The sequence below is a fragment of the Centrocercus urophasianus genome, unplaced genomic scaffold (assembly GCF_019232065.1).
Source record: "Centrocercus urophasianus isolate 14NV4802_14NV808 unplaced genomic scaffold, USGS_Curo_1.0 seq_23, whole genome shotgun sequence".
In the NCBI taxonomy this organism is placed as follows: Eukaryota; Metazoa; Chordata; class Aves; order Galliformes; family Phasianidae; genus Centrocercus; species Centrocercus urophasianus.
In genome coordinates, this window is record NW_024884789.1 from 15,602,987 (window position 1) to 15,626,287 (window position 23,301).

General features: G+C 38.1%; 1 protein-coding gene across 2 annotated transcripts in view; it reads left to right on the plus strand.

Annotated features, from left to right (window-relative positions):
- TLN2 (talin 2) overlaps nucleotides 1-23,301 on the plus strand; it is a 140,752-nt gene that overhangs the window by 63,452 nt on the left and 53,999 nt on the right. For both annotated transcript variants that reach the window (XM_042824063.1, XM_042824062.1), the window contains 19 exons: nucleotides 618-719; nucleotides 3,108-3,184; nucleotides 4,497-4,677; nucleotides 5,396-5,509; nucleotides 6,157-6,265; nucleotides 6,906-7,114; nucleotides 7,845-7,943; nucleotides 9,179-9,346; nucleotides 10,669-10,963; nucleotides 12,902-13,068; nucleotides 14,113-14,241; nucleotides 15,368-15,481; nucleotides 16,481-16,594; nucleotides 17,917-18,051; nucleotides 18,618-18,746; nucleotides 19,349-19,451; nucleotides 21,151-21,359; nucleotides 21,959-22,078; nucleotides 22,836-23,033. In XM_042824063.1, the coding sequence (XP_042679997.1) occupies nucleotides 618-719; nucleotides 3,108-3,184; nucleotides 4,497-4,677; nucleotides 5,396-5,509; nucleotides 6,157-6,265; nucleotides 6,906-7,114; nucleotides 7,845-7,943; nucleotides 9,179-9,346; nucleotides 10,669-10,963; nucleotides 12,902-13,068; nucleotides 14,113-14,241; nucleotides 15,368-15,481; nucleotides 16,481-16,594; nucleotides 17,917-18,051; nucleotides 18,618-18,746; nucleotides 19,349-19,451; nucleotides 21,151-21,359; nucleotides 21,959-22,078; nucleotides 22,836-23,033 (2,772 nt within the window). The remainder of the gene's footprint in view (nucleotides 1-617; nucleotides 720-3,107; nucleotides 3,185-4,496; nucleotides 4,678-5,395; nucleotides 5,510-6,156; nucleotides 6,266-6,905; nucleotides 7,115-7,844; nucleotides 7,944-9,178; nucleotides 9,347-10,668; nucleotides 10,964-12,901; nucleotides 13,069-14,112; nucleotides 14,242-15,367; nucleotides 15,482-16,480; nucleotides 16,595-17,916; nucleotides 18,052-18,617; nucleotides 18,747-19,348; nucleotides 19,452-21,150; nucleotides 21,360-21,958; nucleotides 22,079-22,835; nucleotides 23,034-23,301) is intronic.

The window sequence follows — 23,301 nt, forward strand, 5'->3', positions numbered from 1 at the left end:
ATTTATTTAACATAATTTTTAATATCTGGAATCCTCTAGAATTAAGTAGAGACACAGAGTCCTATAGTAATAAATTGGCCCATCTTGGTGCCTAGGGTCAGCCTGTATTCTGATGTTTTACGTGGATCAGTTTCCCAAAAAGCACTCTTTCAATCTGTTCTGCGACTAGCAACAATACTATTATGAGAAACATTGTTAACCCCTGCTTAACCCCTTATGGAGATTACCATTAAAAACATAATTTGTGGCTTTCAGGATGTGAACATAAATTATAAAGAACTCTAATGGACATGATTTCCATTGGCATGGGTGATAGACTTTAGAATACAGTTCTCAGGTTTCCTCTTCCATTCAGTGACTGACAAAGTCAGACTAAATATCTACTGCTCTTGTGCTATTTGGATTTGAGAATCTTATTTTAAGTACTAATAAAAAACATCCTTCTCTCCTTCTTCTTCTATAAATAGTCTTGGAGTAGTTTATTTTTAATCTACTGTTAGATATAACCAGGTATCCATATAAGCCATTTTAAAATTGGAATTATCTCACGTTTGATACTGTTTATTTATTTATCCACCATTTTCAAAAAGTTTTTTTTTTTTTTTTTTTTTTTCTAGGATTTTGGTGAATATCAGGAAAGCTATTACTCAGTACAGACCACTGAAGGGGAGCAGATCTCTCAGTTAATTGCGGGTTATATTGATATCATCCTGAAGAAGGTATAATATTAGGATGATGTCTAGGAAAAATGCTGTAAAATCACTGTATAGCAGTACCAAAGCTTGGATGAATGCAAACTGCAGTTTTTCTCAGTCAGAAGTCAGTACTGTCCAGTGTTTTGGCATTATTTACTTTTACGTTTAAGTATGATAAGCTATTTCAGTTCACTGTATGTGGTTGTTTCTGGAAGATATCAAGATTGTTAACTGTGGAGGTAATATGGGTCAGAGTCAATACAACACACCTGGGCTTGGGTTCAGCTTCATATGGAAGGTGAACTTCTGTTTATGGGTGTATATCCAGGGAACTGTTTAAAAAAAAAAAGTCCTTTTAAGCTAGCTCTTTCACGCTATGGACCGAAGCAATGAATTAAGTTGGAAGGAATGATCAGCATTTAAAACTGTGTTAAAGACTGTGTAATAATTGTCTTGTCTGTCGCATATATTGCATCAAAGCCAAGCAAGTATTTTGGCAAAAATGAGTAAATAAGTCATTTTTTGACATACTGCAAATCAAATACTGTGGTCAATAAAGCAAAGATATAAATTTCCTTTCTGCAGAAAGAGGGAGGAAATTGATGCCTGTGAAGAGTGCCTTGAAATTTATTTTTGTGAAGTGTGCCTGGTAAGAGAGGAGAAGTTGATATGAACCTCCAGAATTAGTATTCACAAGTAAATAATGTTGTGCTCTGAAGTACTTCAGTTAGCACTGTTTACTCCTTGTAGAGTTTTTACTTGATGCAGTTTGGCTGAACCTTAATGATTTGCTTTAGCAGATTTTTAATAGCCAAGGAGTGACAGAAAACAAGGTAGTTTAGGGGAATTTGTTGCCCTTGTTCACGCAGTGTGGGATGAAACATCAGGTGTTATGAAATCAGAGTTTGAGGAGGGTTGTTGGATACCAAAATGTGTTTTCTTTGAGGTTGTCAATCTCAGACTTAATACGTTAAATAAACAGCAAACTTCTACAGATGGTTTAATACTCAATTCTCACTCTCTTAAACTTCACATGTAGCTTTGCTCTTTAATTTCAAACAAAAGCAGTCTCTGATAGAGCAGATGTGCATGTTTCTACTCATTTCCAGTCTTTGATTTCTTCTTTGCAGTCTGCTGACAAAGCCAATTTAAAAATGGATAAAGTTGGAACAGATTAAGCAGTAAATACCTATGATGCTTCATGGTGCACATGAGAAGCATGCAGTTTCCAGTTGTTGAGCCATCTTGCATCATTGATGCATATTATGAAGTATGGTTCATCTCTCAGATGCATAATGTTAATGATTCTTGGCATCTTTAGGACTATTTCAGCTCATATATTCTGATGTGGATTGATAACATTTTTTTCTTCCTGAACTATTGCTCCTTTAAAAAAAAATAAATGGCACAAACTCTTATACTGCAGCTTTAGTGATAAGTTGTTTTTCATAAGTTGATAAGGAATCCTAAACCTGAGTAGCTTTTACTTGGTTTTTAATTCTTTTTCTTTTATTTTATTTTTTATTTCTTGCTAATCTGGAAGCAAGATATCGTCTTAAATAGAAATAGAGTGTTTCATGCATAAATTGAAATTTAAACAGTAAGGACTTTTCAGAAGAAAGTTTGAGCATGCATGTATGTGGATATGCATGAAGAGTTCCTCTTAAATGTATTTAAGAATCCTAAAGCTTCTAAATTAGGGAGTATTTCCCTCTTGCCTTCTGAATGTTTGGAGTGCAAGTCATTTAACGAGTTAGAAAGAAAGCTGTGTGTTTGCACTAGGTCACCATTGGAAACAGACTGCTTTTTACAAGGCTATGCTTTTGTAACTTTTTATAGTTTCCTGTTTGTTTTCTAGAGGCTTAGACTAAGTTAATGCTTTTGTGTACTTTTACCTCCTTTTTCACATTATAAAATTAAAACAACAAACAAACAAAGCCCAGCCCTTCCTCAAAGTCAGATCTTGAAATTGTCCAGGTATATGAAGTAACTGTGGTGAAAGAACTTTGTACACTGTTAAATACAGCTTTCCTATGGGTGTGTGTTTCCTAGTGGTAGGTAGCACCATATAATGACACTTCAGGATTCTTAAGGTAGTTTGTAGCTGAGTTCTGGTTGGCTGATCCTGAGTCAAAAGATGACATGGCTTTTTCGCTTCGTACACTTGGTCTTTCAGGACTTAGAACTTGGTCTCTTAGATGCTGAAGGACAATTTAACCTCTTCCAAGGTGGAAGCTATATTGGCACATTCTTTCAAAAATGAGAAATCCTAACAACCATAGTTTTCAGCACTGGACAAGACTGCAATTTATTTGACTAGATTTCTGATAAATGGCAAGAAAATACTGGAGAGATAGCAGCCAAGAAGCTGCTTATATTGTTTAACTTTGTGGGTTTTTTTTTTCCCTCTAGAAACAAAGTAAAGATAGATTTGGTCTTGAAGGTGATGAGGAATCAACCATGTTGGAAGAGTCTGTTTCACCGAAGAAGTGAGTGTGTACAACAGGAGTAAATATTTGCACTGCATCCATTAGTAATGGCAACTTTTTTCATCACTCAAAATACAGTATAGTTATTACACTTCAGAAATTGTTTACAGAGTAGCTCAACAGAAGCAAGAACTGCCTCCAGGCAATTCTGCAGTCTAGCTTCACGATAGGATTGTGTAGGGTAGGCTTTTCTGTAGTAAAAATGCTTAACAAAGCATTTCAGCATTCATGCTCTTAACAAAGACAACAAGCAGTGGTACCAATTTATGGTAAGTTGATTCTTGAACAATGGAGCTCAGGCTCTAAGTCATAGCCACCCACTAAATCAAGCACTAGATCAGGTTGCCCATGGCCCCATCCAACTTGCCTTGAGTACCTCCAGTTATGGGGCATCCCTGGCTTCTCTGGGCAGCCTGTGCCAGTACTTTACCACTCTCTCAGTGAAAAATTTCCCCCAATATCTAATGTAAATCTCCCCTTGTTTAGTTTAAAACCATTGTCCCTTGTCCTATCACTGTCTGCCTGTGTAAAAAGATGACTTCCTTCCTGTTTAAAAGTTCTCTAAGTTTTGGAAGGCTGCAGTGAGGTCTCCCTGGAGCCTTCTCTTCCCTAAGCCAAACAAGCCCAGCTCCCTCAGCCTGTCTTCATAGCGAGGGTGCTCCAGCTCTCTGAGCATCTTCGTGGCCCTCCTCTGGACTCTCTCCAACAACTCTGCATCTTTGTTGTGCTGGGGGCCCCAGACCTGGACTCCAGATGGGGCCTCACGAGGGTAGAGTAATAATCTGGACTTCCAGATTATTGGCAAGTACTGTGTGCATATGTGTGTAAAGAAGGGAGTTATGTTAGTTTTTATCCTAAAGGTAGAGGTTGCTCACAAAAACCTTCTCCAAAGCATTTGTGCTTCCTTTGATCAGCCTCTGACACAGTTGAAACAGAACAGTCTGTTATACTATAAACCTTGTTCTGATTCTGCCTGTGAAATATCTTAGGTAAAGCTTTTGTTCCATGTACACCAAAAGTGTGCATTACTTTCTTTCCTTGCTGCTTGCTCATTAGTGCTATTAATATTTGATCTGCTGAAAGCTGCAGATGTATTTTTTTTCTAAAGTATTAGAAAATGGTTGGAAGAAAAGACTGACTTTTTTTAGCTTCTCCAAATGATGTGAAATGCAGTTTAAAATCCTAAAGGAAGAACATCTGGCAGGATTTACAGGAGATGAGTAATTCCTTATTGCAATTTTCTGTTTTATTTATTTATTTTCTTATCCATCTAGCTGTCTGTTTATTTATTCACTCATACATTTTCTTTTAGGTCAACCATCTTACAGCAACAGTTCAACCGAACAGGGAAGGTAGAGCATGGCTCTGTAGCACTACCAGCTGTTATGCGTTCAGGATCCAGTGGCCCAGAAACTTTCAATGTTGGCATCATGCCTTCTCCTCAGCAGCAGGTCACGATTGGTCAGATGCACAGAGGACATATGCCCCCTCTTGTGAGCAATCTTCTTGTTCTGTATCTGCATTTGAATCCTGTTGGTTTTGCAAGTAGCTAGAAACAGGATGTTATCCATGTGTCGTGAAGAGCAGGGGGGTGGTGTAGAGTGTGATGTACTGGCTGTCTTACTGAATATGTATTTTGAGCAACCCTGAAGTATTTAGATACATTTTGAATGACTTCTTCATTTGTCTTAAAACTAGCTTTTCCAGCCTTTTCTTTACTTCCAAGTAGTTAATACAGTATTCAGGAGCTTTAAAAAAGCATTTTAAAGACTGTCAAAAGTAAACAGTTTCAGGAAAAAATGCTCATATGCAGCTTGTCAGTGGTCTACCAATTTAAAATTTAATAGGAGGCTTGATGCTGAGTTTTCTCATTTAAATTAAGAATATCGAAAAGCTTAAGTAGGCTATAGAGAGTATACTCAATACTTAAGCTCATGATTTACTACTGAAGGGTAGTATGTGTAGCTGTTTGACCTCGGTGGCTGCAAGTTTAATGTTTTATAAATGTGTGCAAGTACAGAGGAGTGTCAGTGTAAAATGGTTTAGGCAGGATCAGGGCTGTGAGTGGAGTTTTGGTGAACTTTAACTCCTCCTCTGCATCAGGGCGATCTTAGCTTAGTATTGTCGCTCTGTCTTTTAATGGCTACGTAACACCTGCTTGAAGTGTCTTCTGGAACATGGCATAGCTATTTTCCTTGTTTTGCCTTTCAGACTTCAGCTCAGCAGGCCCTGATGGGGACTATCAATACCAGCATGCATGCTGTTCAACAAGCTCAAGCTGACCTCAGTGAGGTTGATAACCTACCACCTCTAGGGCAGGACATGGTGAGTTTTTCTGGTCTCCATAGAAATAGGTGTTAATGCTTGAAGTGTTTACAGACCGGTTTAGTAATTGTCCCTAGAGATAAAATGATATCTCTAAAGCTTTTAAATGTTTTGTGCTGTAAGGAATAAACGTACACTGCTCCAACTCACTTTTAGTCTTCTGAGATTGGCTGTAGCAGCCATCCTTGCATAACTTTGTGGTTCTGTTTGTTTCATGTGCATATATACAAATAATGGCAAACTATTAACAATACTTGTGGTGAGTGCAACCATCTCCTAGACCTTGAAAAATATGACCGAATGGAAAAGAATAATATATGATTCTGTAACTTTTGATCCAGGCTAACTCAGGAGGTCAGATCAAGAAACTGCAATTCATAGGAGACTGTCAGTAAAGAGTCATAACCTTTCATGGATACGCTGTTTATGGTGCTCACCTTAAAAGTAGAACTGTTGAGTTGATGGGAATTCTGTAGTTAGAGATTTAGCGATTGAAAGTATTTACTTCCATTTTTCTCCTTAAAGGCTTGGTATTTGTCCTCTGTTTCACTTGTAAAGATTTGTGAAGGAATGGGAGATTAACTCAGGATTTCATGTTGCAGCCTTACTGCAGTCCTTCATTCTTGGTTTTTGTTCTTGCTCTTCAGGCATCAAGAGTATGGGTTCAGAACAAGGTTGATGAATCGAAACATGAAATACACTCTCAGGTTGATGCTATCACTGCAGGAACTGCATCTGTTGTTAACCTTACAGCAGGTAAATTTCAAAGGGAAGGACTTGCTTGCAGTCTCCTAATTATTTATCAGTCCAATTCAAGTTTTATAGGGACTGACTGCGAGGGAGCTTGTGAGAAGTTTTCTTCAAAATAGTCCAATACTGTGTGCATTGACATGCAAAACAAGCTACCTACCCAATTTTCTGATTTTTGTTTTGTCATTGTTAATGCTGAGAGTACTGCACTGATGAAAATAAAGTGTAGCTTGCAATGTTCTACAAAAAAGCATTGCTTGTTTAACACTTGTTAGAGATTATAGATATTTATTGACAATATTTTTGCTTCAGCAAATTACAGATTGAAGGAGCTGAGTGATTTAAGGGGTTAATACTGGGTTATTTTCAGTTCTTTGAAGGTTGAAATTGAAAAGATAGCTGAAACCATGGACTTTTCGGCAAATAATGTTGGATGAAGAGTAATTCTATTTTAGAGACATATAAAGATTGGAAAAATGATAGCAAATCTTAGTTTTTAAATGACACTAAAATTATTTAGTAGGCATTGTTTGGCCATCTTCACATCTATCTGCTGTCTCTCACCAGATCATAGCACGGGGTGGCTGCCTCACTTTCCTTTGTAACCATTGAAGCATTCTTCTCATGAAAAATATTTGCTCTACAGGTGACCCTGTTGACACTGACTACACTGCTGTGGGATGTGCAATTACAACCATCTCTTCCAACCTCACCGAGATGTCTAAAGGTGTGAAACTGCTTGCTGCTCTCATGGATGATGCAGTTGGAAGTGGGGAGGACCTCCTGAAAGCCGCTCGAACATTGGCCATTGCTGTCTCAGACTTGCTGAAGGCTGTTCAGCCTACTTCAGGAGAGGTGAGTGTGCTGGTTTAAACTGGACGTCTCATCCAGTGCCTGGAACTCCCCTTCTTCTTCATAGACCTTGGTGCCTGCAGGGTCATGTCTCTACATTTTCCCACTCCCCTCTTCCAGCTGTTGTTGTGCAGCACTTCTCCACTTTCTAGAATTATGTTACCACAGAGGCATGGCCAATGTAAATCATTGGCTCAGGACTGGCTATCAGAGAGTCCATTTTGAGGCCAGCTGGAAGTGAAGAGATGCTCTTTTCTGATCTATTTCTTTACTATGTTTGTCATCTTTGACAAATAAAATGAGAAGTTAACCTCTGGTAGTTTTCCAGAAATGAAAGTAGTACTAACCTGGATGGGATATCTGGATCAGTTTGTTGTGAGTTCAAATCTGAAGCTAGTTCGTTTTTAGTCTCTTCAGGCATTTGTTCTGAAGAAATGTGAAATCTGCTTTAAGATCAGTTGGCAAATTGTCTGTCCATCCTTGTTTTTCTGAGGAGTTACTACAGTAGTCACTATTCGAAATCTCCCAAATTCATCTCACATTCTGCAGATGAAACTCCCAAAATAAACCAGCTGTATGTAGGGAAAAATGAAGATTTTTCCAAAGAATTATTGGTATAATTTTTCTTAGTTATGTTGATTGCATGCTAATGCAGATATTCCTTGAGGAAATCCATGGTTTTAAGTGAAGCTCATTTTCTTTCAAATAATTCATTTCACCATTATTTTTCCAGCCTCGACAGACAGTTTTGACTGCAGCTGGAAGCATTGGGCAAGCCAGTGGAGAGCTACTGAGACAGATTGGAGAGAATGAAACAGATGAAAGGTTCCAGGTAAAGAAGGGATTGCTTGTTACTGTCAGAACTACATAGCTTTATTACAAGGTGATTAAAATTATTGATTGTCAAAGGATAATGCCTGTTTAATCACATAGTTAGCAGTTTGAAGTTGTTCTCCTCAGATGCATCATTTAAAAACTTTTTTTTTTCCCCACTCAATGCCAACAACAGGTTTGATTGAGAAATGAGAGGAAGTATTCTACAGCAAAAGATAGACCTCTGGAGGGTATTTTATGCAAAATAAAACTTACAGGCCATTTTAAACCCTTGATGCGCTAATAAACCTGTCTGCAGCTTTCATCAGATTTATCATCTGTACTGCTAGTTTTATATATATTCCTACCCTCTGCTTTCTTCTTTGGGTAAATGAAAGAATTGTAGATGGGTAAGGAGAGGGGTGGTTTATGATGCCTTCATGTCTTAAAATGAAAATTTTTTTTTCAGTTTCTGAAATTAAAATCCATTTCTGCTCCCAAATGAAAACTACACATCAATGTATCTGTAGTGTGTCTTCACAGCTCCATCCCACTTAAACAAAACAAACAAACAAGAAGTATATGAAATGTAGCATTTTAAATGGGAAAACAGGAAGAAATTTTCTGAACTATTTCTGCAGTATTTGTGTTTTAATTTTTCATCTTCAAGAAACTAAACTATTATTATACAAGGGGAAAAATGTTCTGGGATTAAGACCTGTTACAAGTATTTTTGATCAGCAATATTTTTACTTTGTAAATTATGAAATAATTTGGTTGGAAATGGCATCTTCCAAAGTGGAGTTCTACTGTTAACCACAGTTAAGTACTCAAATTTAATATTAATTTCAAGTACTGTCTGTCTTTAGTTAGCAGTTTGCTCCTTGAGGTTTTCATCTTTTTACCACATTTAGCATGTTTAATGCTAAGCTCCAGATGTTTCTGTCCTGGTAGTGTATTCTCCAGAGATGAAGATGAACAGCTCCATGTCCCAAACTGTTACATGTTCTTTGTGGGCTCCTAGCTGTTTTCAAGTTAGATGGTTTATACTTGCCCAGTAATTTGATGATGAAAATAAAGCTATGATTGTTTTGTTCAGTTTTCTAAGAAATAGCTACGTTTGCTGCCTTTCTTGAAGTGATTATTTTGTTTTAATGCATAGAATTTTTTTGTTTACCTTGAGATGACTTTATCTTACATTAGCAAAGCACATACTTATGTTTATAAGACTGAGTTTTCCCTTTATTTTTCTAGGATGTTCTGATGAGTCTGGCCAAAGCTGTTGCAAATGCTGCTGCTATGTTAGTGTTGAAGGCCAAGAACGTAGCACAGGTTGCTGAAGATACAGTCCTGCAGAACAGAGTGATTGCTGCTGCTACACAGTGTGCACTCTCTACTTCCCAGCTTGTGGCTTGTGCCAAGGTGAGGCTAGCAGTGTTAATGATGTGGCAAAGCATCTGTCTGGGTGCATCCTTCTGTACATTCCTGGTAGTCTCAGGCAATATACAGAGTTGTAAACTTGGTTGGTATCAGACTTGCTGATAAATAAATAGTCTCCCCTAAGTGTAGCTAAGAGTGGCCCAGAGGATGCGAGGTGCTGCCATAATTGCCAAAGAAGGTTCCATAAATAATATAGCTCATCTGTTCAATTGATGGTAATGAGCAAAGGACAACCCTCAGAAGTATTAGTATAAGAAATAAGACTTGCCTGGGGAGGCTGTGCAAGTTTTCTGTTGAAACATAAAATTTCAGTGAATTCACATAATCTAAAACTTAATGAAAATCAAGTTAGTGATGCTGATTTCAAATGTATTTACTGTGTTTTGCAATAGCTCAATTGTTTTAATAGAGCTATTGCTTTTGGCCAACAATTGCTTCCCATTAAAAATTAAAACAATTCACAGTTCTTATTTTAGAAACTGCTTGTGAAATCTGCAGGTTCTGCTTCTGCAGGATTGTGTTGGTAAATGGGTATTCAGCTGCTCTGAAACATCCAGGTGGCTCATAATAAAACTAATGGCCCATTTTAACTATTATATTTTCAATATTTTCACCTTGTTGCTTTGCCTGTGGGATCTTTTTAATGAATATGTATGAATTTTCATTATTTGGACTCGGCATTGTTACTGCCTATAAATTTCTTCAGCACAGAATAAGATAGGCAGTGGCATACTGTTTTTCCTAAGAAGATATACACAGTTTTGCCATTGCTAAAAGTTGTCTAGGTATGCCTGAATGAAATAAGGATTGTTTCCAATAGATTACAGAATTTATTACCTGTCTTTATAACTTCATGAGTAGAATGCTTTTTAGTCTGTGCCAAGTATTCTCCTATAACAAACAAACAAGAGGCTGGTATCAGAAGGCTTTACAAATCAATTCCAATTAAACTTCCATTTTCTTGGAAACTGCAGAGTACAGAAGTGTGTCAGGTGTACATTTAGTTTGGAGGAGCTCAGTGCTTGCCTATCACCCAGAACCACTGTGTCATGTTTGTTGAAGTCAATGGCTGCTGAAGATGTAGAATGAAGTGGCAGCCAGCCTCCTTTCTTGACACCTAAATAAAAATGAATTTCCAGGGCCTAGATTCCCAATTTAGATGTCTGAAATTACCTGTTTAAATACTAACTTCAGGGTTTTCTATCTAAGGCAAACAGTAATGTAATAGATGTTTTGTTCGCTGGTAATTGGAAAACTTGCAAATAAGGTGTTTTCTGAATGCTTTGTCTCCCTCCCACATGCAGGTTGTGAGTCCTACCATCAGCTCTCCAGTATGCCAGGAACAGCTGATCGAGGCAGGAAAACTGGTGGACCGTTCAGTGGAGAACTGTGTGAGGGCCTGCCAGGCTGCCACAGATGACACTGAGTTACTGAAGCAGGTCAGTGCAGCTGCCAGCATTGTCAGCCAAGCCCTGAATGACCTCTTGCAGCATGTCCGCCAGTTTGCAAGCAGGGGAGAGCCTATTGGACGCTATGATCAGGCCACAGATACCATCATGTGTGTCACGGAGAGTATTTTCAGTTCAATGGGGGATGCTGGTAAGTCTCTCTCATGGATAGTAGCTTTTCATGATTCAGAGATGTGCTCGTTTCAAATAGAGTACTGTACTTCTAGGTAGGTGTTCAACCCATGACGTTCAGTCAGTGAAATGCACATAGCTCTGTGCTAGATAGAATGAATATTCTTCAACGTCAGTGAAAGCTATGCTAACCAGTCACTTCAGCACTCCACCTGTTTTCTTTTACTGCTTCACTTAACAAAATTGTGCAGTAAGTTCTCATCTCTGAATAGGTAGACAGATACCCGAGTGCTTATTCTTACGATGTTTCTAAAATGTGCAGCTGCTAGAACCAGCAGCCTTGAGATGTGCAACATGTCAATGACCCAATATGACCTTCTACTAAGGAAGTAAGAAATTAAATTGAAACTTCAATAGTTAAAAATGAGATAATTGTCAATAAGAAGGCACAGTGTTATTTGATATCTATACAACTCATGCAATATTTGAAACTGGCATCAATTTTAAAAAGCAGTTGTGGTATCTCTTGGGATTTTTATGGTTTTTGTCTGCTTTTTCTTTTGTTATCTGTTCTGTTCTTTTGTTATCTGTTCTGTATCTTTTCTGTTATCTGAACACAAGGCTGGGAAATTAAGTACTTCACTATCAGAATTTTTTATTTGTAGTACTGCCAGTATGAGGCAATTAAAAATTAAATGTCCTGTAAATTCAGATTATTTCACGTGTTTATTTCAAGGAACTCATTTCAGCTGCAAAACACTCTCCTAGCGGAACTCGTGCAGGGAAGTAATTTGAGTTCTCAGTGTATTTTGCCCCTAGAAGCAGCTTTGAGAAATCTGATTAAGATTTTTAAAAGATGCATTGCTTACTAAACTGTTTCTAATCTTCCCATTGAAACTGATAGAACTGATCGTAATGTTCTGTAGCTATCCTAAGGAATCTAATTAGTAGATACGTGTGATGAAGCGTGTTAAGTTTTATGTCATTTATAAACCACTCAGCTTCTGTACAGAAGGATGCAATAAAGGATAATCTTGGTAATGTTTCCTTTCACAGTCAAGTATCTTGTTATGCTTGCTGTACTTGGATTTTAGGAAAAGCCATTCAGATTTCAGGTGGTGTTTCCAATTACTCATAGCCTTACAGTCATGATCTGGATGGTTTGGCTTGGGACTGCTATATCACTACCAATCAGATTATTCCCTCAGTTTGATTTGCTGGCCTAATACTGTAGCAAAAAGCATTTAAAGGGACTGTTAACTGCAGAAAATGTGGAGTAGGAGTTGAGTTAGATGTTTGGATAAAACATTGATTGCAAAAGTAGACACTGGGAAATACCTGGTAACAGCTAATACACTTTCATTTTCTACATTTAATGCTGTAGCCTTACACGTCAGCTTCGCACCTGAAAAAAATATGGCTTTGGTTTTCTTTCTAATTTTTTTTTTAATTTGAAAAGAATTGGACCTTTGACCTGAACACCCCTTGTTGTTTTGGCTGGAAACACCTTATTAATGTTGAATCCTTCCTGAAAGAGCTCTTAGTCTAGTTTATGTTGTTAGATAGAAGATAATTTCCCAAAAGGAATGCCCTAAAAGAATAGGCAAGAGGGGGTAATTTTTATTATAGGAGTGAAATCTTGGCTGTAATTTCAGAGTATTATTGTTAATCTTCACTGTGCCAGGAGTTTGCCTGAGCTTGACATACTCTATCTTGCTTTTTGTCTAGTTATCTAATATAAATACTGCATTTCTTCTGCATGTCCCCTGTAGCAGTTTCCATCACATACATTGTCATCAAGACTTTGTGAAGCTCCTAATTGTGAACTACTTATCTGTCCTTTTTGAAATGAAAAGAATACTTCAGCAAATGTTACATTATATTCATCTTGTTGACTTCTCAAACCGAAGCTCAAATGCAAAGAGTAGGACAGTAAAAACATATTTGCATATCACAGGTGAAATGGTACGGCAGGCCAGGGTGCTGGCTCAAGCAACTTCAGATCTCGTCAATGCAATGAGGTCAGATGCTGAAGCAGAGATTGACATGGAAAACTCAAAAAAGCTCCTGGCAGCTGCAAAGCTCCTTGCAGATTCTACAGCCCGCATGGTGGAAGCTGCAAAGGTATGGGGAAATTTAAGCAATTGTCAGCCTAAAATGGTGTAGTTAGGCACAAAGAGGAGAAGGCATGTAGTATGTTGTAGTAGAAACTGTTTTTTTTGTCCTGTAGGTGTTTTGCATATAATGGCATATCCAAAAGTTTGTACAAATTGTCTGCTTGGTAGTTACCTGCTTCTAAAAACTCTTGTTCTGCTTTGCTGATTTGTGTGCAGGGTTGTCATGACCCAAGCTAGTTTGAGCTGTTACCACCAGTCATGGCCACTGCGATGCAAATTCCTTTACCAGTCTTCCAGCTCAAATGGAACAAGAAACTACAATAATCTCTGCCAACGGGCAGAAGCCATAACAGTGCTGCTTTGCCTCTGTTTCTTTCAGGAACAGTTTCTTCTCTCTAGGGAGTGTTGTATGTGTTGTATCCTGTGTGCACCTCCCCAGCCCCTACTCCATTTCTGCTCTCACGGGACAGGCACATATTTAGACTCCTCTGTCCTTTCTGTGCTAGAAACTTATTTAAATTCACAAGGTGGGTTTGTTTGTTGAATTGAGTCCCAGATCCTGTACTCAAAAGGTGTTTACAAATCAGGGCTAGCCATTCTCCTAGGCCTCTAGAAGACCTATATGCCAAGCTACAATCATAGCTTGACTTTCCAGCACTTTCTCAGACTTCAGATGGACAAAACCTCCATTTTTTTTCATTTTTTCATATAATGTGTTTTACAGATCACAGAAGCATCCTTTTATATAACAACTTTTTCCCCAGACATCTGAAGTAGCACACGATGCAAAAAGTAGTATATAAAGCAGATGTTCCACTTCCTTGAAGTACTAAAGTATCAGTAAACAACAGCAACAACATTTCACAACAAATTTTCTGCTTAGACTGTTTTGTGGTTTAGTGCTCTTCCCATCGTCTAATGTTCTAGTTTTGGATAAGGCAATACAAAGAAAATAAAGGCCACTGTAGCAGACTGTAAGTGAAGATTCTATATTCACCTCTTCAAGTTCAGCTTATGTGGCTGATGTATTTTGCTCTGAAATTTTGTGCAGGGAGCTGCAGCCAATCCTGAAAATGAGGATCAGCAGCAGCGTCTGCGAGAAGCAGCGGAGGGACTGCGGGTTGCTACGAATGCTGCTGCACAGAATGCCATCAAGAAGAAAATTGTCAACAGATTAGAGGTTGGAAACACATACTGCTGAATTTTCAGTTCATTTCGATAAACCTCTAGATAAGTAATAAGGAAGTAATTAGAAAGGCATACTTCAGGAAAAATACTAAGCACTGTAAGATCAGTTCTGGAATCGAGGCCTGAAATTTAAAATGCCAGCATATGATACCATAGTCTGATATGGAAAATTGAAGAGCTTTTATCACTGATGGAGTAAAAGTGGTGTAAGCATTTGATTCAGAAAATAATTGATGGTGGCTTAGCCATATAATCAGAAAAGTTTTCAAACAGCTGAGCTAAAACTCCTTCATTACTGTTTTAATTATCTATATGATCTGTCATTGACACAGAATATCCTTTGGTGCTTTTTATCAGTACATGTGCCAGAGTTTCATGTGAAGTTCCTTATGAAGTTATGTCGAAATGCACCATATTCAAATAAAATGTTAAGTCACTCACAGAATCCAAAGAAACAGAAATAAAACTGAGAAGATGCATAGTAACTGATGGCAGAGACAAGGCGAGAAAGGCACTGTAAGATGAAATTTATCTGTAGTTTGGTTTTTAGGCCAGGTTTTATCTTCCTGTTCTCAGCTGAAATGTAGAAAAGACAGATTTAAAAAAAAAAATCTTTCATAGTACCTATTTTAAAATGTTTTTAGTAGTCTGAAAGTTATTTATATACAACAAGATTAGACAAACAAGATAATCTAACTAAGTAACAGTTTTTCATAAGCGTATTTAAGCTGCTTTCTGTAGAATAAAAAATCAGAAATATTTCCAGAAATAAATCGTGCCTCAAATTTGCTAACTGAATTCAAGGAAACTTTATGGAGAAGGTGATTTTTATAATGCCCTGATAATACATAACTCCTTACATAGGAATGAAGTGTGTGATGGTGAGGATGAACTTGCAAACATGGTTTTATGTAGTGGGCCAGTGAAAGAGGAGTATTGCATAATGTGTTGGAACATCTTGGGTAAATTGTTGGAATTTTTAATTTTGCAAGAGGGGAAGGTTGATAACAAAAATTGCAGGCATTTGAAGAAGATTTCTCAGTATTTTTAGAGTACTTCATACTCTGAATTACTCAGTCTTAACTACTAAGTTTTTAACTGTTTCCTTTCATCCTTAGATTGCAGCTAAACAAGCTGCAGCTGCTGCTACTCAGACTATTGCAGCTTCTCAGAATGCAGCTGTTTCAAATAAGAACACTGCAGCCCATCAGCAACTTGTGCAGAGCTGTAAGGTAAACCTGTCACAATTCAATGCCAAATGCCTGAAGTCAAGTGTGTTGTTATGGTTCCGAGTGAAAATTCAGAGTCCTTGTGTCAAGAAGCTGTTCTGTTTTGGTTTTATGCCACAAGTTACAGCTTACTTTCTAACCAGTGCTAGACAAATGTTACTTTGCAGTTTTTAATGAAATTGTATTTAAAAAAAAAAAGTAAAAGTTGAAAAGAGGACAATAGAAGGCAAAATCATATTCTTCTTAAGAGCAGTTATGTAGGGAATGAGAACCAAACCACGAAAGAAACAAATCAGATAGTAAAAAAAAAAAAAAAAAATCAAGTATGTGTCAAGATTGTGTTTCAGGAAGCTATTTTAGTATTAATAATTAAAAAGAAAGAAGAAGCTGATTCACTACATACATTACAATTTATTCTAAATTGATCCTGATTACAATTTATTAGATAGGGGAGGCTACTTTGGTATGTTGAGGGGGGGAGGGAATTCAGTATTGCACTGCCAAAGTAAGATGAATGTGAAGTGGACAGACCAGGAGTTATGTGAGTGTGAGTTTGGGCACTTCGGGAATAATGTTTTGACAATACACATTTCAGAATGCTACAGCTGTACTGTAATTAAGATTGCCAAGGAAAAGTAGGCTGAGGTGCTCAATTTTGTTTTTCTTAAAGCAAGATGCTCCTTTGAAAACCTGCAAACATTTATGCATGCAAACAAAGTCATTCTGAATGCTGTGTAAGCACATAATTAATCAGAAGAATCTTGGCTGTCTTGTAGGATCTTTAAACTGAGTAACATAAACAAATATTTCTAAATAAGAGTGGAATGTTTCTGAGAAATCCTGTTATGTATTAATTCAGTTTCGTGGACTCCTAAGCAGATTTTGTGAAGGCATAAGGCATTGTATCTGTGAATTTTACCAGTCATCCTGAAAGAGTTTGTTTTATGTCAAGAGGTTTGTTCATATTGATATGCTGAAAGCTTCTCCCTTTGTTTACTACAGAATGTTGCAGACCACATTCCTCAGTTGGTGCAAGGCGTGAGAGGAAGTCAGGCTCAGGCAGAAGACCTCAGTGCACAGCTTGCTCTGATAAATTCCAGCCAGAACTTCCTTCAGGTGAAGTAAACCATTGTAGTAGATTCTGTTAGAACAAATGGCACTTCTCTTTGTTTTTATTCGTGACAAGTAAGCAGTAAACAGATAAGAACAACGTAAGGAAGTTCATCACAGATGGGGAGCCATGGCTAGGGAGAGCTTAGTTTGTCAGGTCAGATAGCTGAAGCATGTTGAACCTGAGGAGAATGAAAACTGCCAAAGTTTTGAATATAAGTAACAAAAAAACTGACGTATACAGACAGGAAGCATTCATTTGAATGGCATTTGCTTTTTCAGAACGAGTTTAATGAACAAGGTGGTGACAATTCCGCATCTTTCTAAGCACAGGTCTGAATGTAACAGGTGCTGTCATAACCATTTGTAATGAAGCCAGAGTTGGGGTGCTGCAGCAGCAATCTCCAGAATTCTTCAAAAATGGCAGAGAGACAGGGAATATTACCACGGGTTTAGATATTAGCCTGCAGATGCAGCAGATCTTGATTTCTGCTCAAAGCATGCATTCTGAGTCTGATTCTTATAAAATGAAAAAGGAGAGAGAAAGGATGTTGGTAACACTATTGGGTATGTTGTTGACAGTACAGGAAACAAACAGAAGAAACCAGTTGTCTGTGTAAAAACTATCATTAATTGGCATCAGCCATACCTTTAAAAGTGAAGTGAAAATAAACCCTTTCATTGAATGCTATTAGCAGGTTCTTTATGGTCCTATGTAGTAGAGATATAACAGTACTGTCACTCCTTGTATTTTGCTGCGTGGTTAACTTTGGAGTCATTAAAATGATCTGTCTCCTCTCTACCTGTATTTGTGAACCACAGTGATGATATGAATCAGGAAAGTACATAAATTGTGTTAGCAGCCAACCCTGTGGAGTCATTGTTGTATTACTTGTTTCATGGGTGAAATTTTGAAAGAATTTAATATTTGGAAACACTGAAAGAGATTTGCCATTTGTCCTCTGTAGGCACTTAGATGTCACTTAGATGCTGAACAGCAACACTGCAAATTCAAGTGTTTTTACACAGTCTGCACAAGTACTTAAAGGCCACAGGAAGACATCGGTTACTACAAAGTGGCTGATGTCCCTGCAAGGCATGAATGGTTCGTGCTGCAGCAGACACTGCAGTGTAGAGTTATGATGTGAATGGAAGACTGCAGCCTAGGAGCTGCATGGTTAAGGAGCAGTGCATGAAGTGGTCATTACAGAAGATTTAGAAACCTCACTGTTGTGTAAAAGGAGGAAACAGCATGTTCTTTAAATACTAAGTCTCACATCCAGAAAATTAGCTTGTAAAATTTGTGTTCCTGACTCTTCTTCGGACAGCCTGGAAGTAAAATGGTGGCATCTGCTAAAGCTGCAGTACCTACTGTGACTGACCAAGCAGCAGCCATGCAGCTAAGTCAGTGTGCAAAGAACCTTGCGACCAGCTTAGCTGAGCTGCGGACTGCCTCCCAGAAGGTAGGTCGTAGTAGTTCTAATTAGCTAAAGCAAGATGGCCTAAGGAGTGGTCAGGAGTTCACTCCATCTTGGCTCACTGTCTTCCTCCTGCACCCAACAGGAAATGGCTCATGTTTATGCTTCAGTGTTGTTCTTGGTCAACAGTTGTCTCTGAGTTCCATGTAGGTCCTGTGTCGTAATAGGCAGCAATAACTGACAAGATAGCTGAAAAGTTCGTGTTACCGTTGCTGAACCTGCAAGATGGTAGGAGGGCACACACAGAGCAGCCCCATTGATGCAGATTTCCAAGGTTCATGTAGTGATTTGAAGAAGAAAATAAAAAAAAGGAATCAAAACTCTTTAGGGAAAGTGAGGGTATACTGGGTGCATTGCATTTTGTGGTGGCTTTCAACAGCGTGTCAGTCTAGTCACAGACTAAGGGTATTGTGCAGTAGTTTGGAAGGCACGATGTGTAGGGGCCCCCTGAAGTCATGGAACTGATAGATATGCTGGAAGGATTGTATATTTACTATTTCTGGTAATGGCTTACATGTGCTAACAGTGCTGTTGATCTGATTTCTGAACAGGCTCATGAAGCATGTGGCCCAATGGAAATTGATTCTGCTTTAAATACGGTCCAGACCCTCAAAAGTGAACTGCAAGATGCAAAGATGGCAGCTGTGGATGGACAGTTAAAGCCTCTTCCTGGAGAAACTGTAATTAATAAAGGATGTCCTTCATTTAAAAACAAAGTTAGCTGTTAGCATTTTGAATGTTTGAGACAAAACATGTCCTGAGACATTGGATAATGATCATGCTGGCAGGTTTTTACACTGATTCTCGTTTTAAGAGTATATATTCTTATTACACTGAATATTTGTTAGCAGAAATACAGGAGTGTAAGTCCTCCTCCTATATTGAGCAAAATACAGTTTAGCAGTAGTCGTGTTGTATCCTTTCAAAAAGATATTTTGTTTTCAATGAGGACAAAGATGAGAACTTAGAAGTCGATCTTCTGGTAGGCTTATGAAATGTTTTATTTGGTAAAAGCACTATTCTCACCAAAAACTTATAACTTATTTCACTTGCTAATTATGAGATATTTCAATTCTAGTTTTATTGTTTATAAGACCTATATGTAATTTTATTTCAACATGAACTGAGAAAACATGCTAATAAGTCTTCAGACTGACCACACGTGTCCTGTAGCTGAGACAAGTTTTGGAGAGAGAGGAATTTTTTAATACTGCTTAGAAAGCAAATGTGTTTCAGATATTCTTAAGCAAAGCATTCTGTCCTTCACCATTTTTTTCTACAGCTTGAGAAATGTGCTCAGGATCTGGGAAGCACATCCAAAGCAGTTGGTTCATCGATGGCCCAGTTGCTAACTTGTGCTGCTCAAGGCAACGAGCACTACACAGGTACTGTTTTACTTATAATATCTGAAAGGTCTGCTTCCCATAAGATGCTTGTTAGAGGGCTTTCTCATCACAAACTGCTGAAGTTAAGGAATTGCTCACCTCTTCATGCTGATAGTGAATTTTGGCAGGTTACAGCGGATTGCTAATGTAAATAATGTGCTTCATAAAAAAGTGTTGCAGTCTGCTATGTGTATGTAATCAGAATAGCTGGAGACATCTGTTGTTTTCAAAAATATATTACAAACTGCTTCCAAAGAACAGAATTAAAATATAGTGCAATTTAAATGTCAGCACCACTGAAATGTTTCTGTTTCCTTTCAGAAGACTGTGAAAGGGTCTTTGGATGTGTTTTGAAATATAAGATGACACAAGATGTGAACATACTTGAGATGGTTTGGTGATGTCTAAGACAGTTTGTGTCTTACTAGATGTTGCCATCTCCCATGTGTAATGCAACCTGCCTTTCTGACTCATTAATATAACTTCTGCATAGTCTGGGGAAAAGCCAATGGGGAATGTTGACACGTGCTACGATCTGTTCTCTTCAGTATCTGCCCCAGTTTATGTACTTGCAGTTTTAGGAACTGAAAACAACTTACTAAGAGGAATGTTTCTCACATAGGGGAAAAAAGGGTTTATACTGAAATGATATGATGTTCCATTTCCTTCGTTGTGTTAATTTTTCATTGTGTTGTTAATGCAAATGCTACAGTAGAATGTTCTTAATACTGACACAGAATTCATTAGGACAATTAAGATTTCATTGTTAATGCATCAGAGCTATGTAACTTGTATTTGCTTTCATTTGAAGAATATTAATTGGATTAAGATGGCTTGTTTCTGTTCCATAGTTAAGCGAAAGTTAGTACTGGGTATCTGATAAGGAATACAGGTAATTGCAGCCTGATATCCAATAGCTGAATCTAGCTCTCAACATCAAGCTATAACAATGGTTCAGCTGGGATTTTTTTTTTATTATATAGTGTTTTGTTATGTTAAAGGTTCTTTGCACTGAAAAGAGCACAGTGTTTTTTAATGTTACAGTGTATTCTCCTGTTTATCAGTGATAGAAGGTCTTTACAGCTTACCTCCACTATTTAAGCATTCCTTCTTGCTTACAGCTGTGATAGTAAGTTTCTTTTCATTGCATATTGAAAGTAATTACATGACATTTTCTGACTGAACTTCTTTTTGTAGGTGTGTATTCATACTGGGATTATGTTGCATCAGGTTGCCTCATCCTTAATAATCTCATTTTATTTAGCTTTTAATTCCTTGAACTTTAGCCATTTTTCTCTCTATTCTCTAAAATCCCAAAGTCATGTTTTGCAAAGTGACAGAGATGCTGCAGCTTCAAAGTGATCAATCACTTTCTCCCCTAGCTTACAGTAGGACTCTTATTTCCAATTTTTTGCTTTTTCTTCTTTACCTCTGCTTCACTGGGATTTGGCCACTGATTCATAGCTGCCTCAGAACGTCCTCTTTGGGGCATAATATTGACTTCATGGTTTCACTGCAGGCATTTTTCTCAGCAAATGATGCTGTATACTTCAAATATGTTCACATTTGAAAGTTGTCTTTTAAACTGTATTTGGAATGTTGTGTTGCAATGGAATAATAGCCTCCAAATTTAGCTGCCATGAAATACAAGAATTGCCTTTAAAGCACTAATAGATTCCTCAATGAAATCTGAACGTAGGAGTTGCTGCCAGAGAAACTGCTCAGGCTTTGAAGACGTTGGCTCAGGCAGCACGTGGGGTTGCAGCATCAACTACTGACCCTGTAGCAGCACATGCAATGTTGGATTCAGCAAGGGATGTCATGGAAGGCTCTGCTATGCTTATTCAGGAGGCAAAGCAGGCCCTTGCTGCACCAGGAGACGCAGACAGTCAGCAGAGATTGGCCCAGGTGAGTTGTGACTTCAGCAGTTAGGTGAATTGTGAACAATCCACTGAAATTCCATGGATTACAGCACTAAACAGTAAGAGAAAAACTGTAGAACAGCAGGCTGTGAGAAATATCAGAGCTGGCTGGTACTTCTAGCAGCTTTCAATGTCTTGCATCAAACAGTGTAGTCGGTGCTAAAGTGTATTTTTTGTATCTTTCAAAAACAAAGGAGACAAAAGTACAGTTAAGTGTATGACAAAACACCTATTAAACCCATTAATAAAAGGATCTGTATTCATGTTATACTCAAAAAGTAAGCACATCTCCATGAGTGCTGCAACTGCTTTTGAAGACTGATCAGTATGTGGTTAACTTCTGGGGCTTTCCTGTAACTGGGGTGGTGAAGCCTTTATTCCTGGTGCTGCTCTGCCAGCACAATCCTATCAAATGAGTATGCATAGTTTGTGATTGCTAGACTACAGGTGTGCAACCCAAGAGCTTGCAAGCCTCAAAAATGACCTTGGAGTCAGAACTGTAAAAGTTGGCTATAGATTATTGGTTGGTAAGTTAAATGATTGCTTAGGCCTTTCTCAGTGTGATTGTGTTTACTTGTGTTGTAGGTGGCAAAAGCAGTGTCTCACTCACTCAATAACTGTGTGAATTGTCTACCTGGGCAAAAGGATGTGGACGTGGCTTTGAAGAGTATTGGGGAGTCTAGCAAGAAGCTCCTTGTTGATTTGGTGAGAAGTCTTTGACCATAAAAATAAATTTCAGAAGAGCTGATCTGGGTTCCCCACGTATCAAATTATTATGTAGCAAATGTGCCTGAAGTACTTCATGTATGTTTTGTTTATTATGCAGTTTTAAGAAGTCTGTTCTCTTAATTCATTATCAGGCGTGGGCAGAGAGGGGTTGCAAAAAGAAAAAAAAAAAAAACATTTGAACACTGCTGATTTGTGGAAAGGTTATGTGATTTGAGCAACGCAGCCTCATCTATCAGTGATCCTGCTTGCTACCCTGTGGATGAAGAAGGAATTTTATGTTAGTGTTTGTGCAATGCTGCGTGGTCAGATCAAGTCAAGGCTAATCTTGGTCACTGAAGCACTGCTGATACTTGCTTGTTGTTCTGGAAGTCTTGTTTGTGGAAGTAAGCAACGACATGGAGAACAAAACTTCTCCGACTTTTTTCACCGAGTTCAACACTTGGAATTTTCCAAATAGATAACTGACATCTTATCTGTCCTTTTAAAAGCTTGCTTAATGGTCTGTCCCTTGAAAGAAACAGCTCACTGTCTAGATTCCTTGTTGATGACTATCCTGTAGTTGGATATTTTGCCTTTAGAACTGAATCAGCAGACGTTCAGATGCAGTACTCCATTCTAGTTTGTGGCACTTAGTGCTGTTTGCATTTCATATTCTTGAATTGTGTTGAACTTTGCAGTCAAAAAGAGCTGGTGTGATTCGGTGGACAGTAATACAGCTCTCAATCTCTTACAGCTACCTCCAAGTTCTAAGTCATTTCAAGAAGCTCAGAGTGAGCTGAATCAGGCAGCAGCAGATTTGAATCAGTCAGCAGGAGAAGTTGTCCATGCTACCCGGGGCCAAAGTGGGGAACTGGCTGCAGCATCTGGGAAATTTAGTGATGATTTCGATGAATTTCTTGATGCTGGTATTGAAATGGCTGGCCAAGCTCAAGTAAGTTTTTTTTTTTTTCTGTTTTTTTGTTTTGTTTTGTTTTTTTTTAATCTTGCTAATGGGGAACAAGGCTGTCCTGGGAACGCAGTACAATGTACTAATGTAAGCATGTCCAAATGTGACAGATGATAGGTTATGCAGCAGTCATCCAGAGTGAAGTGAACTCAACATTTGTATATTTGTTTCTGTGGCCAGTCAGAAGTGTGACTTAGTGTTCACCTGTCTGGTTTGGTCTGTTTGCTAACTGATTTATGACCTGCATATCTGG